At 39.8% G+C, this 16,253-nt stretch overlaps 1 protein-coding gene across 1 annotated transcript in view; it reads left to right on the plus strand.

Annotated features, from left to right (window-relative positions):
* Window positions 1-16,253, plus strand: part of MYO10 (myosin X) — a 206,799-nt gene that overhangs the window by 172,568 nt on the left and 17,978 nt on the right. The window contains exons 28-31 of the mRNA XM_063451846.1: window positions 6,457-6,552; window positions 10,249-10,342; window positions 13,668-13,723; window positions 15,178-15,320. Of these exons, the coding sequence (XP_063307916.1) occupies window positions 6,457-6,552; window positions 10,249-10,342; window positions 13,668-13,723; window positions 15,178-15,320 (389 nt within the window). The remainder of the gene's footprint in view (window positions 1-6,456; window positions 6,553-10,248; window positions 10,343-13,667; window positions 13,724-15,177; window positions 15,321-16,253) is intronic.

A 16,253-nucleotide genomic window follows, 5' to 3' on the forward strand; every position in this document is an offset into this window, starting at 1 on the left:
AAGGACCAGGGTGGTGGTTTTAACATAATAGGGTCAGAAATACATGATTGTGTTCCTGACCCTGTAATGCTCCTTTAAGCAAGAGTATGTGAAGAGTAGTTAGGGTTGCCACCTTTCTTGGGAAAAAATACCAGCCTTAATCATTTGTGACATCAGAAAAAATTCTGTAAAATCACCAACAAACTACTCACAGTTTGATTCTGCTGTATAGATGGATTGCTCCCAATGTCTCCCTGTCTCCCAGTGTCTCAGTCTCGCAAGTCACCCAGTGTCTCAGTGTCCCTATGTATCACAGTGTCAGTGTCCCCATGTCGCCCAGTCCCCTAGTCTCCCAGTGTCTCAGTGTCCCCATTTCTCCCAGTTTCCCAATGTCTCAGTGTGTCCCCATGTCACTAGGATACTGGGGACACAGTGAGACCCGGGGACACTGAGAGACATGGGGACACTGAAAGACCCGGGAACACAGAGACATGGGGACACTGGGAGACATGGGGACACTGAGACATTTAGGGAAACTGGGAGAAATGGGGACACTGAGACACTAGGGACACAGACACTGATACATGGGGACACTGAAACATTTGGGGACACTAAGACACAAGGGACACAGAGACATGGGAACACAGACACTGGGAGACTAGGGGACACTGGCTGGGAGACAGACACTTGGGGACACTGAGAGACATGGGGACACAAACATTTGGGGACACTAAGACACTAGGGACACAGAGACATGGGAACACAGACACTGGGAGACTAGGGGACACTGGCTGGGAGACAGACACTTGGGGACACTGGGAGACATGGGGACAGTTGTGGACATAGACATGGGGACACTGGGACATATAGGGACACATGGGGACACTAGGCACACTGAGAGACATGGGGCACAGACACTGGGAGACTTGGGGACACTGGCTGGGGGACATGGGGACACTGGGAGAAATGGGGACATAGTGTCTCCGTGTCCCAATGTCTCAGTGTCTCCCAATGTCCCTATGTCTCACAGCATCCCCATGTGTCTCAGCATCCCCATGTGTCCCCTAGTGTCTCAGTGTCCCCATGTTTTCCAGTGTCCCCAAGTGTCTCAGTGTTCCAAAGTCTCCCAGTGTCTGTGTCCCCATATGTCCTAGTGTCTTAGTGTCCCCTAGTGTCTGAGTGTCCCTTAGTGTCCCCTAGTGTCTCAGTGTCCCCATGTATCTCAGTGTCCGCATGTGTCCCTACTATCTTTCCCCCCCATCCCTCACTTACTGTAGAGCTGTTGTCTGAACTCTGTACTGTGTTGCTGCTCCCTCATGGATCAGTGAGTAGTAGAGAGAGGCAGGGATATGCTGTAACTTCCTATACCTGCCTTTCTCCACACACAGTGACCCCTACTGGCCGGTGCTGGTATTGCAGAGTAATCTCCATTTATTCTGAGAAAAATACCTGCATTTGTATTGCTGGTATTACTGCAAAACCGGCACGGCCAGACAGCCTCAAATACCGGCTGTGCCAGTAAAATACCAGTCAGGTGGCAAACCTAAGAGTAGTGTGTAAAAAAATTTAATTTTATTTTAAATGGGCCTATTCCATGGGCCTGGGCCTGGAGCTGCAGCTCCATCAGCCCCTATGTTAATCCGGCCCTGGCAACACTGAACTAGAAAACTCCTTCTGACCTGACACCACAGTCATACATACAGTTTCTGGGTGACTAGTGATGGTTAGCTTTCTGTTGGGGTTCCGGAACAGTAATTCAGTCAATGATCTCTCATATGATAGAGCTTAGGCCACTAAAGAGTTGCATGTTCATATTTCTGTTTGGGGATGTGCTCATATGTTGTGAGTGTATCAGCATGCCACAGTGCTATCCCTATGTGCTGTCAGTGTACAGGGATTGAACCTGTATTATCAGCTGTCCGCAGCATACAGCTTGGCATCCTGTTTAAAAAAAAAAATTAAAAAAAAATGAGATTTTATTTCATATATTATCCGAAAAACTAAGGGTCTGAATTCAAATTATGCATTGGGTGAGGATTAACATCCACCAGACTGGCTTTGCAGTATATGACCATTTTAATCTTACCAACTACTGATGGATTAGTAGTTCTACTGCCCATCTCACTCTATCCATAATGTTCCAGATGCCCGAGATTGAGAGGAGATGTGGCATTATGTCCAGTAAGAAATAGGTCCTCTGTACACAGGCCTTTTCTATTCAGTAACGTCTGCATCACAGGCACCCAGTAACATTATTCTCAACCTTACAATCTATAACACAAAGGCACCCTAGATGGAACTGAACTGCAGAGTATACCAATAGTAGCTAAACAGAATGTTCACTATCCCTAATGTGCAGGCCCCTAGCTAGTTCAATTTCCAAGTTTAGCATACATCCAGATTACCGTGTATACTCGAGTATAATACGACCCGAATATAAGCCGAGGCCCCTAACTTATTGACTCGAGTATAAGTCTAGGGTGGGAAATGCAGCAGCTACTGGTAAATTTCTAAATACAATTAGATCCTAAAAAAAATTATATTAATTGAATATTTATTTACAGTGAATGCAGTGTGTGTGTATGAATGCAGTGTGTGTATGAATGCAGTGTGTGTATGAGTGCAGTGTGTGTATGAATGCAGTGTGTGTATGTATGAGTGCAGTGTGTGTGTATGAGTGCAGTGTGTGTGTGAGTGCAGTGTGTGTGTATGAATGCAGTGTGTGTGTATGAGTGCAGTGTGTGTATGAGTGCAGTGTATGTATATGAGTGCAGTGTGCGTGTATGAGTGCAGTGTGCGTGTATGAGTGCAGTGTGTGTGTATGAGTGCAGTGTGTGTGTGTGTGTGATGCAGTGTGAGTGTGTGTGATGCAGTGTGTGTTTGTGTATGTGTTGCAGAGCCTTGGTGGGGGGTGGGCATTTTTATTATTATTATTTTAATATTTTTTTTTGTTATATTATTTTTTATTTTATTATTATTTTTTAAATATTATTATTTTATTTAATTATTATTTATATTTTTTTTCGTCCCCCCTCCCTGCTTGATACATGGCAGGGAGGGGGGCTCTCACTCCCTGGTGGTCCAGTGGCATTGGCAGTTCAGTGGAGGGGGGCTGGCAGAGAGCGTTTACTTACCTCTCCTGCAGCTCCTGTCAGCTCCCTTCTCCTCCGCACCGGTCCGGTCAGCTCCCCTGCCAGCTCACAGTGTAAGTCTCGCGGCCATGCTATGACCCCGCGGCTCTCGCGAGACTTACACTGGGAGCTGACCGGACCGGCGCGGAGGAGGAGGGAGCTGACAGGAGCTGCAGGAGAGGTAAGTAAACGCTCTCTGCCAGCCCCCTCCTACACAGCCCCTTGTCTGTATTATGGCAATGTAAATTGCCATAATACAGACATTGACTCAAGTATAAGTCGAGTTGGGGTTTTTCAGCACAAAAAATGTGCCGAAAAAATCGACTTATACTCAAGTATATACGGTATCTTAGTAATAAGCCTTACTGTCTTGAACATCTTTGATTACTGGAAACTCTGAAGTTTATTCAGGAAATACAGAAGTGTAGTGAATTAAAAACCGAATTGCAACATTTAAGCTAAAATTGCCAAGTCATGAGTATATAGGTTGGAGATTTTTTTTTTAAACCAGCACTATTTGCCTAAATTTGTAATCTAGACTTCAGTTGACCGCAATCTGCCATTTTCACAGGGTTATTTCCTAACATGGCAGGAATTCAACGTGATTTCCAAAATCAGCCATACTGAAAAAATATTTGACCTGGAGAATTTTTCTAATTTGGCCTCAATTTTCATATCCACTTTGAATTCCCAACAAGTCTTACTTTAGTTTGTTCAGACATGTTCAGCTGACTAGTATGATACTGCAGCCACATATTGTTGCAAAGTACAATGCTATTAATTTGAAATATCATGCATTAGGCTAAGAATGTAATCTATACATTTTGCCAGAGAGTGTTCCTTGTAAGTACTGATACTAATACTGATTCCTAATTTTAACAGGCAATTTCATCAACAGATCTTTCTAAATGCGCTATTCTAGTCAGTGTGTAAAAATTGCAATGAAGGAGTAGGAATCTGTGATTACACAAAAGGAGTTGTCATGTGGTGCTTTTGATTATTTTAAACTTGGACAAATATTTTTAGTAACTTAGGATATAGATTTGAGAGCAACATTGGGTATGAGGCTCCAGAAGTCCTGGGGCTTTTTCTAGCAGCTGCCAGAGGTGAATACTTCTGACACTCTCTGTGGTTATTCTCAGTGAATACATATTGTGTTACAATACTTTCAGTTGAAAATTGCAATGGTCTACTGCCATTATTTTTACAACTCGGTTCATGGTTTAAAAATGTCTTATGGGAAGTTTGGTTCCAGTGCAATATATATGTATATGTTTTACACATATAGATCATTTTCGTTTTGTATAAAGATGCAATAATTTAGAGAGGACGACTTACCAAAAAAACCTTTATTATTGACCGCCAATGGTCCAAAACGTGCGAGTTAACATAGTGTATTTTCCATTAGGACAGTAATAAAACCTAGATACTGTTTCTGGCTGATGTGCCGCAGATTTAAAGGGCTGTTAGAGACAATTCTGGATAACAATATTTTTTTATTTTTATCATTTTGAAATTCTTGTCTGGTTTTAAACATATAGTTATGCATCAATAAATTACAAATACATAGGATCGAGTGAAGTCTTCAAAGTTAAAATGCATATTTGATCACAAAATATATAACAGAATTCATGTAAATTACAGTCATTTTATTGAAGAAGTTATTAAACATGAATTGCAGGCTTATAATGATAAAAAAAAGGTACACAAATAAATTATAAAGACATACTTATAAATAATACTGAAAGAAAAGAAGGGGAGCGGTCAAGGATAGGGGTTTAGTGTAACACCCTCGTCCCGTACCTAACCCACAAAAAAGGTCACCTAGACTGGAAAAGGGAATACAATAAATAGTAGAGAACCAAAGGTGTCACTTGAATAGAAAGTGACCACAAGGTTACATTTCCAATCCACTCCACTAAGATCCTAAAGGAGAAAATAATAATAAATAACAAAATAACTTTATTAGCAACTCTAAAAAGTACTAGGACAAATGAAACAGTGTAGCCTGATAGGAGGGGGAACAGCCCTGAGTGAAATGCTCAATAATAGATAGTCAATAATAAGCATACCACACTAGTTCCAAACGGGGATGGATTGGCAGTACGAGAACTAACTGAAGAGGTAGCAATCTCCCCCTTTATGTGTTTAAGCCCTCATGGAAGTATATACAGCACTGGTTACGACAGAGCCTTCCAGAAGCAAAAACTAAAACATAAAAGGAATAGTGAGAGATATGCTAAATGGTGAGAACAAAGCACACAGGAAAAATATATATAAAAAGAAGGGTATATACAGAGAGATAAGTAATAGGGATACAACCAATTAAATCCACCCTAGATGGATGTTTGTTAAACATACACACACATACACTCTATCTCTATCCATATATCTATCTGTTTCTATCTATATCTATCTATTTATCTCTTTCTATTTATATATCTCTTTCTATCTATCTATCTATCTATCTATCTATCTATTTCTCTCACTCTCCCACTCACTCATTCTCTCACTCACTCTCTCACTCCCTCTCTCTCACTCTCTCACTCACTAACTCTCACTCACTAACACTCATGTGAAAACATACAAGTGTCATGAATAAGAAAAACATTGGGAAAGGATAAAACCCCCTCTGATGTTCTAATTGTTATTGTTTCAAGCGCAATTCTAGGTTTTTTGCTGCCCCAAACATACATTGTTTGAGACAATTATATGATGTGAACAGCTTTTTATGCGCTAACATTTGATAACTTGATGTATTGACTGGTATTGTTAAACATATTTAAATATTAAGGAAAATTTGTATTACATCACATCGTACCATGTGATGAATTTTTATCACATCTCGCCATCCTAAAAAAATAATTATTTTATTATTTTTTGCACCTATGCTTGTGATATGGAATATATTATATAAAGTATTCTGTTAGGAGTGAGATAGCCCAGGTTTATGCGATATGGACCAGGCTGTATTTGTATGGCCAGAGCTCCTAAAATAATGTATTATCAGGACTGGCTGAGTAATCTTGGTCACTGCTATTGCAATTGCAGATCTTTCTTGGAGATTTGCAGGAAATGGACGTCATAAAAATGTCTTTTTAAAATGTATTTAGAATATTTCTGACAAATAACAGCCATCTTCAGATTTAAGTGAACTTTTAATCATATCATACTGTCTGTAAATCACTACAATGGACCATAAGACAACTATTGAATTAGTTAAGTAAATAATATGTTTGCATTTTCTTATTATGTAATTTTTCTGTGCCTGGTTCTGTGGGTGCAATGTTAGAAACATGATAACTTACATATGGTAGTAATAAAATGTATAATTTTCTGGTTTTAGGGAGATTGTTGATAATACTGGCAAAGAGAACGGGATTGACATAGTAATGGAAGGTCGAACCTATCATTTAATTGCTGAGTCTCCTGAGGATGCAAGGTATGATAAACGTGTCGAACGATTATCTATTGAACTAACTCTGACCAATGCTACAATGAAAACAGCAGAATTCAAGTTCTGGTGGATGGCATGGTTTGCTGATGGTTGTAATTATGGAACTAAGGAAATTTTACGATTGCACAGCCCTGAATTCTTTTCTCCATATGCCTCTAATTTCTAGATTTATAATATTGAAATAAGCTCCCACCAAACAACATAGGCATACACAGCATGGTACATTAGAGAAAACTGCCTTCTAAACTTTTTTTAGAAATGCCAATTAAAAAAAAAAAAAAAAAAAAGTGCATACGTGGCTTTCTCATACGACATATAAACAAACTAGCCTAATCCCATGCAAAAGGGCACATAGCGAGTTAAATATCTCGCTATGTGCACCTGTGCACACCCGCCACACTCATTGCGTATCTCCTTGAGAATCACTGATCATACACAGTCATAAACCTACTACAGTTTAGTTCCTAGTTCCCTAGAAGGAGACAGAATACACAGAAATGTACAAACAGAGCATAGATAAACAGAGTTCCCTGCGACTCATATAATAAAATATGGAACCTGTAAGTGCAATTATAGTCACAAGAACAACTGCAGCGTATTTGTTCTGGTGAGTATAATCATTCCCTTCAGGCTTTTTGCACAAACACAGTGTTTTCAGAGGTACAAAGGCTGTGTTTACATTGCAGCCAAGGGATACCTACACTGGCCACTCTTAGGATGGCTACTAGGGGTCCTTCCTGGGCAGTGCAGCACTGCCATTTATTGTCTCCACTCTATGCATGCAGACACTGAAATGTCCTCATAGAGATGCATTGATTCATTCATTTATCTCTGTAAGGAGATGCTGATTGGCCAGGGCTGTGTTTGGCTTGTGCTGACTCTGCCCCTGATCTGCCTCCTTTAAAATCTTAGCCAATCCAATGCTTTCCTGTGGGAAAGTAGTGTGATCGGCTTAGATCAGCACGTCTGATGATGTCAGCCAAGCATGTTTGTGTTCTTGACCCTATAGTGTTCCTTTAACTACAATGTTGCAGTGATGGCTAATCTTAACATTGCATATGTATGGAAACTATAGTTCATAAGATGTTCGTCTATGCTGGCTGACAGTTATAGCAAATGTATTTCAAAACATCCAGAGGTAGGCAACCTTTTGCACACCAGATGTTTTGGAATACATCTCTGATGCTTTGACAGCAATGACTGTAAGAGCATTTGGAGTGTCGAAGCTTGCCTTGGGTGTTGACTTTAACCATCACAGCAATATTATAGTGGTTAAATAGGGCTATGGAATATGGGTTTTGGTTGACAAACCCTCAAAATCCTACGTATAAACCCCAAATATGGGTGGGGTAAGAAAACGCATAAACATTATTTTCTGCTTCCCTATTTCTTTTTGTTACATTATTTAGTGCCCATTTCTCTTGATTTCTAGTTTTCTTGGTACTCTCTTATATTTTTATACCCCGATTGTATTTTATTTGTTTGGGTTTTTTGGCATTTTTTTCCTCCCCATTATCCTTTGGTTCCTTTTTGTGAATGTTTCCATTGTCTTCTAGTTTGTTTTTTTCCACCCCCTTTTTGTATTCTCTACCATTATTTGTTTTTCTCATATATGCTCTTAAATTATGTTCTTAAATGTTCATCTCCCTTATTATATCCTCCTCTCTAAGATAAAGTATCAATTGCGTTGATTTTGTATGTTAGCATATATCAACTCCCACATAGACCAGCTGTGTTTTTTTAACTTTTTAATTTTAACAGAAGATCTGAGATATATTACTCCTTTATTCCAGGATTTGTAATTCTCAGAAACAGTATTACGTATTTAAAACCATTTTAATAGTGGAGTATGTTTTCAGTGTAACAGTGCCATCTAGAGGATTAAAAACCCATATGTTACATAGTTTTTGTCACAGTGTGCTGTCAAACTAAAATGCACTTATCATGCTTGTTTGATTATTAAATGTATAATACATCAGTGTGTGAAATATATATTTTTTTTACAAAATGATGCGGAAAAAAAAATAAATGTTCAGTTAACTGCATTGCATTTTTTTTATTGCCAGTATTACAAAAAATACTTTGTAATAAGGCACAGTCATGGCATTTATCCATTTATAATTTACATCAAGTGCAAGACATGTCCATGTCTATGCTGCAGCACTTAACCACATGCAACAATCCAATAAATTAAATGTTTTTTGGGGGATATTTTGGTTACTGTGTAGTTTTAAACTTTGTCTTTCATAATGACTTTCAATTTTGTGTGCAAAATACCTAGAAATGAGCTGATACACCGCTATTTTATTAGAAAATAAACATCAAGAAATTAGGGAGTGGTTGTTTTGTTTGAAGATCGATTTCAACAAAATTTTAAATGATGTCAACAAAGAATAACAAGCCTTATTCTATGTGACCTGTAACTAACTTTTTCAAAATACTGGAGATGGTAATAATTTGTGATGATATTGTCTGTAAACACTAGAAGGGAGTCTCCCTCACGTCCACATCTTATTCAACTGATACATCCGGCCCCACTGGTTATGTTGAGTATCATCATACTTACTATCCATTAGATAGGAAGAATATTTACATTTAAAAAACAAATATGGTTCTGGTTATTAGCTTATTAATTGATAACAAGGGATATTTTTCCTTTTTTGTTCTTTATTTTTCTTACTTAGGTTCCTGATCTGTGTTATTATTTGTCTCCACATTCCCTAGGGCTTTAGTCTATGTCACATTTATTATTTTGTCTATCCCTCACAGACCATTATGGATCTTGCTTTCTTTCAACCTGGTAGCCAATTAAGGTTTGGTGGTGTATTTTACATAGTGATACGTCATCTCTGACATCACTTGCTTCACTTTTCACCCTCCAGTTAGCTCACTGTTTGTGTTTATAACTGCTGTTCTGCACCTAGCACTTTGTCCTGAGAAAAGTCCGGTTGGACTGAAACGTTGATGTATGATTTGTGCTGAATAAAAGTATCTACACTTTCTTCAGACTCCATAGTATACTCGTCTTCATTCATAAACATATATATTATTTTTTTTAAATATATATTATAGTATATAAAAATCACTGTTTAGTATAAATACTTCAATGAAAGCATACATGCATTTAATTATACATGTTTTCATATGTATATATCAGGGCTCTTATACCCTCTATAAGTATGCCACAGACCCAATATTATTTTTATGCAGAGTTCACAGCTGTTAACATTTTATCTTGATAAACTGTACATATATAGATGTATGTGTCGTAATATAATGGATCGTACAAAACATGTACATAAATTCATCAGCTATTTATCTGAGGTCAATTGATGTGAGTAGTAATTTATTTGATGTTTGATGTTCTAGAAGCCCCTGATTGCCAACTAAATTACAATTTATCTTTATAATTAAATTGGCATGACAAGTGTATTATCAGTTTGATATTGCTGTCTTTCTAAGTAAGAAAGCCTGGAGCTGTTTAAAATAAATTAAACTGGATTCCTAGAAATTAGGTGGTTGTATAATATTTATCATTAACAGCGAAATGTAAACAAAAATAGTAGGATGTACTATAAAGCTGATGCATCTTGCAAAACCTGTCCCATACTGATCACTGTAGAGGGATGTCCTAGTTAATCAGCTCATGAATTAATATATTGCATTTTGTTCTATCAACAGCCAATGGTTTAGTGTGATGAGCCAAGTTCATTCATCCACAGATCAGGAGATTCGGGAGATGCACGATGAGCAAGCGAATCCACAAAATGCTGTGGTAAGTGGAAATCCTTTCATGGCCCCTCTGTGATTGTATTACTGTATAAGTATTATAATCCTGCTAAGCCTTTTGGTGTTGCAGAAGATGTATCTGTTAACAAACACAAATGGTATCAACATTTTTTATTTACTTTGCAATGGTATTTTACAAATTCTGGAATTTACGTTAACATCAATATATCTGCAAATAGTTTTAAAGATGTATTACTCTGAAATAATAGCTTAACACAGTGGTTCCCAACCCAGTCCTCAAGTACACCCTACCAGTCCAGAATTTAGGGATTACGAAGTTGTGTCTAAGGTTACATAGTTACATAGCTGAAAAGAGACTTACGTCCATCAAGTTCAGCCTTCCTCACATTTGTTTTTTGCTGTTGATCCAAAAGAAGGCAAACAACCCAGTTTGAAGCACAATTTTGCAACAAGCAAGGGAAAAAAATCCTTCTTGACCCCAAAATGGCAGTCAGATTTATCCTTGGATCAAGCAGTTATTATCCTACATTGAAAGATTATATCCTTGAATATTCTGTTTTTGCAAGTATGCATCTAGTAGCTGTTTGAACATCTGTATGGAGTCTGATAAATCCACTTCTTCAGGCAGAGAATTCCACATCCTGATTGTTCTTACAGTAAAAAAACCTTTCCTTTGCCTTAGACGAAATCGTCTTTCTTCCAGTCTAAATGCGTGTCCTATGTAAAGTCCGGTTTGTGAATAGATTTCCACACAATGGTTTGCATTGGCCCCGAATATATTTGTATAATGTTATCATATCCCCTCTCAGGCAACGTTTTTCTAAACTAAATTCCATTCTCCATTCCTTTTATTAATTTTGTAGCCCGCCTCTGCACTTTTTCTAGTGCCATAATATCCTTCTTTAGAACAGGTGTCCAAAATGGCACAGCATATTCAATATGTGGTCTTACCAGTGATTTATAAAGAGGCAAAATGATATTCTCGTCCCGAGAATGAATGCCCTTTTTCATGCATGACAATACCTTACTGGCCTTGGCCACTGCTGATTGACATTGCACATTGTTGCATAGTTTGTTGCCTATAACAATTCCCAAGTCCTTTTCGTGTGTTGTTATTCCTAATTCGCTTCCATTAAGGGTATACGTTGCTTGTGTATTCTTTACGCCGAAGTGCATAACTTTGCATTTTCCAACATTAAATTTCATCTGCCATTTGAGTGCCCAGTCCCCCAGTCTATCTAAATCCCTCTGCAGCAAAGTAATATCTTGCTCACATTGTATTATTTTACAAAGTTTTGTGTCATCTGCAAACACTGAAACATGACTTTCAATGCTGTCTTCAAGATCATTTATACACATGTTAAATAGAAGGGGTCCCAGAACAGACCCCTGAGGGACACCACTTGCCACCTCTGTCCAGCTTGAAAATGTACCACTAATGACAACTCTTTGTACTCTGTTTTTAAGCCAATGTTCTACCAAGAACAAGCATTTTCATCTAGACCGATTTCCTTGAGTTTGAACACTAATCTATTGTGTGGAACTGTATCAAATGCCTTGGCAAAATCCAAATAGATCACATCCACTGCAACACCCTGATCTATACTTCTACTTACTTCTTCGTAGATATTATTTAGGGGAAGAAAAAAAAACACTTTAGACACAACAGGGTAATCCCTAAATCCTGGACTGGTAGGTGGTACTTGAGAACTGGGTTGGAATCCCTGGCTTAACAGAGTATATTAGGATAAAGAAAAGACTGTAACTCTGTACAGCAAGCATGTCAAACTCAAAGTCTGGCACGGGCCGCATAAACAAGGTATAGGTTTATGTGGGCCGCAAAAAAATTTTTTTTTTTAATAATTTTCATAGAAACGTAGGTTTATTTTGAAAAGTGGTTTACTCTACTAAACCACAGCACCCTCCTCAACTAAATCCCTATCCAACCCTCTACTAAATCACAGCCCCCCCCCATATACTAAATACCAGTCCTCCCCCTCTACTAAATCCCAGCACCCCTCTAGCCAACAAGCAGACTCCACTCACATTGCCGCTGCCAGTATGTGACTCCGGAGTTCGGCCTCTGGTATACCCCAAATGGCGCCGTCCGCACCCTGTGCCAAATCTGATCCTCCTGCTACTTCTTGAAACCATGTGAAGGTGGAGCACGTCGATGTCACGTCGGAATTTGACGTGGCGTTGCGTGCCTCTATGCACCTCCAGGTACTCCACTGTCCAGTCGCAGCCAATGCAACACTAACCAACACACACACACACACACTGACAGACACACTCACTGACACACACACTCACTGACAGACACACACACTCACAGACAGACACACTTACTGACAGTCACACACACACAGACAGACACTCACAGACAGACACACAGACACTCACTGACAGACACACAGACACTCACTGACAGACATACACACTCACTGACAGACACACACTCACTCACTGACACACACTCACTGACAGATAGCCAGACACACTGACAGACACACACACACACACACATTTACACATTCTTGCAAACACATCATTTTCTTTATTGCTCCCTAACTTTGGGAGCCGATGTGGGGCCTGGGTCCAGTGGGGATCTTTTATCCACTCCTCACTAGTCCCTCTGGCGCAGTTTAGTGATGCCGGGTGCCGGAATGTGACGTCATATTCCGGCGCCCGGCTTCTCTACAGACAGCATTTGCGAGGGAGCAGAGAGGAGCAGGAAGGCTGAGCTCCCTCGCTGACCCTCCTCCCGAGTAAGTTTTACCAGAGTAGGCACCTGCAATGTGGGGAAAGCAGGTGCCTACTCTGCTTTAACACCAAGCATGTACTTGCGGCCCACCGGACCGCAAAGATGCCCATTGTGGGCCACGAGTTGGATATTTGTCACAGAAGGATAAGGTCACAAAAAAGCAATGGGGACATGGGGACTGCAGACACTATAACAACTTCAATAAGTTGTTGTACGACTCTTTCAGTACATAATATACTGTGGTAAACTCTGCTATAAATTATTGTAATGGATTTTATATGTCTATATTTATATTTTTATATAATAAATATCTAAAATGACAAAACTTCCAAGACAATCCTTATTTTATATTGTATTCTCAATTATTTATATATTTTAAATAGAGGATTTCTTACTAACTATATAAAATTATGGCTAAGATATCTGTATGGTTAGCCCTGCTAAGTTCTATGCTTTAAGACGTTATAGTGGTAAATAAGGGAACCAGCCGTGGTTACAGATGACGTTGTTAAAGTGCCTACTGTGCCCCTTTAATATATTATTATCGGCTTTCTACTATATAACGGCGCATTGTCTTCTAATACAGGGCACTTTGGATGTTGGAATGATTGACTCAGTGTGTGCCTCTGATAACCCTGATAGGTAAGTTTTGAAAATATTGTTATATTATTGTAATAAACTAATGTGTACTTTCTGCTATTTTTGATATAAGTTCAAGTGAGCACATGCATGAACACGTAACATTGAGAGTCCATAAACGTTTCATTCTCCTGTGCAGCTCTTATTTTATTTAAGGGGGAGAGGGTAAACTGCGTTGTTTGGAGGTAAGCTTCTGTACTTTCCACAGGTACATTTCACTAATGAATGAAAGTGTTTAATATGGTTTAATATTATATCCATTGCCTAGCTTTACCAAGCATAGCTAGGGAGCAGGTTGAATTTATCATATACAATGATAAACGGTGCATCTCAGGCTATCACTGTATGTAATTTATGCCAATGTCTCCCTCAATGCATGCTAATTGCCATTTGATGCTAGTTTCTACTTTAATGCTTTTTAAGGAGACCAACTTTAAGCACAATGACTAGTTCTGTAGTAATTTTCACTGACACAGCTACGTAGAAATATCACCAAAAAGCCTTCAGAAATCAAACGCAAAGGAGAAATGGTACTAACAATCAGATAATCTTACTGAAGACCTCTGGTGGCTAAGTCTGAAAATGCGTAAAGTAACTGGAAAACTGCTGATGTGAATCCTTAGGTAGATTCAGATTTCAAGTTGAAGTACATCATTGCAGTAATTCTCCAATACCCTATACATTTTAAGTATAAATATATCATACAGGATCTAGCGCACTGACTCACTAAACAGCAATTTCAAGTCTCACAGAATGTAATAGTTTTTATAAAAACACCTCACCTAGGCAAAAAATAATAAGAGTTTAGTTACAGTATATGTTCATACATTGCATAAGCCTGCCACAGTGCCTATGTATCCATTTTGGCAGGTCCTACTCTAGTCTGCTCTTATGAGATTAATCTACTTAATTAGGAAATACTTCCTCCTGGGACTCTCTGCGGGTCAAGGTTAAGTAGGGCCCTGGAATAGGGAACCTGTGACAGGGAGGAGTGCAAAACCCGGGAGTTGGCCTGGACTCCTAAATATATATATATATATTTACACAAACGTCCAAGGATGGTCAGCACTCAAAGGACTTGCTTTCTGCTAAAATGTAGCTTTTATTGCACTGTCTGTCAATGTTTCAGTTTAAAAACAGAAAACCAGAAAGTTTTAATAGGAAGTCCTTTGAGTGATGACCATCCTTGTTCCTTTTTGAGAATCCAGCATGTAATTCTTGAAAACGAAACTCAGTGAAAGGAAAGTGATATATGTTTAAAATGTTTAATCATCATCAGATCGTTTTCTTTTAATCACACCAAAGCTTTACAGTAAATAATAGCAGCGTGTGATATTTCCATTTATGTTATGATTGGTGACCAGTACAGACAGTGTCTGGGCTGGAGGGTGTTGTGCAAACATTAGCCATGTTGTTGCTAAAATGTAAATATTTTTCCATTCTCTTTTTCCATTCAGACCAAATTCATTTGTAATTATCACTGCAAATCGTGTCCTTCACTGTAATTCTGATACGCCAGAAGAGATGCATCACTGGATCACTTTATTGCAAAGGTCAAAGGGTGACACAAGGGTTGAAGGGCAGGAGTTCATAGTACGAGGTAAGGGCTAAGCATTTTATCATAAAGTTTTACAATTGTTTTTTATGGGGTCAGGAATATAAACATGTATATCGGGGGGCAGGGCCGGACCGCCATGCCGAACGGACGCACAATGGAGTAGCTCCTGAGATACTCTCCAGTTTTGGCAATTTAAAAACTACCTACATACTCATCCAAAGGCTGGTAGCTGTGACCCAGTGCATGAAGCCACCCTGGTCCCGAGGAGAGGCTTGCTGGGAAGTTTTAGTCCCTCAGAGGGGCGATCCCCGTCATCCACATGGGGACCGCTCGGGAGGTGAGTGGGGTGGACGGCCGCTGCCCGGCTATCCTGCCCGCCAGCGGCAAGGCAGAAGCACGAGGCTAGGCGGATCCGGCCCTGTTTCCCCCCCTCTGGACCGGCGGGGGTGACCCCGGTCCCCACCCCGCGGCCCATCAGAGTGCAGCAACAACGGCACTCAAAGCACCAGCAGAGCGGACACAGTGCAAAGAGAAAACTTCTAAAATGGCAGAGACGGCACGACAAGCCACCCACGATCAAAGGCCGAATGGCGCACCCACCTCTCCTGACTTCACACGGGCGGATTGCCGATGCAGGCTGCAAAGGAACAAGCAAGTACAAGCCGTGACCCCACAAGCCAGGCTATGGCGGAGCTGCGCTAAACCGATCGAGCCCAAAGCCATAAAACATGGAGTGGGACACTGGCCTTACCTACCACACCGCCCAGATCATCACATGGGGGCAGAAACAGAAGGATCTGCAACAACAGCCGACTGGTCTGCCGCCGAAGACAGGCACCCGACTGGATCACAGGTCAACCATAAAGGGCCATACCGCCATACTACTTTGCCACTTAACGGGACTAGAATTACCATAACAGTCTCCAGACCTTTTGTCCCTCTTCAAAATTAAAACTCCTTCACGACCAAAGAAAG

The sequence above is a fragment of the Pelobates fuscus genome, chromosome 4 (genome assembly GCF_036172605.1).
Source record: "Pelobates fuscus isolate aPelFus1 chromosome 4, aPelFus1.pri, whole genome shotgun sequence".
NCBI lineage: Eukaryota > Metazoa > Chordata > Amphibia > Anura > Pelobatidae > Pelobates > Pelobates fuscus.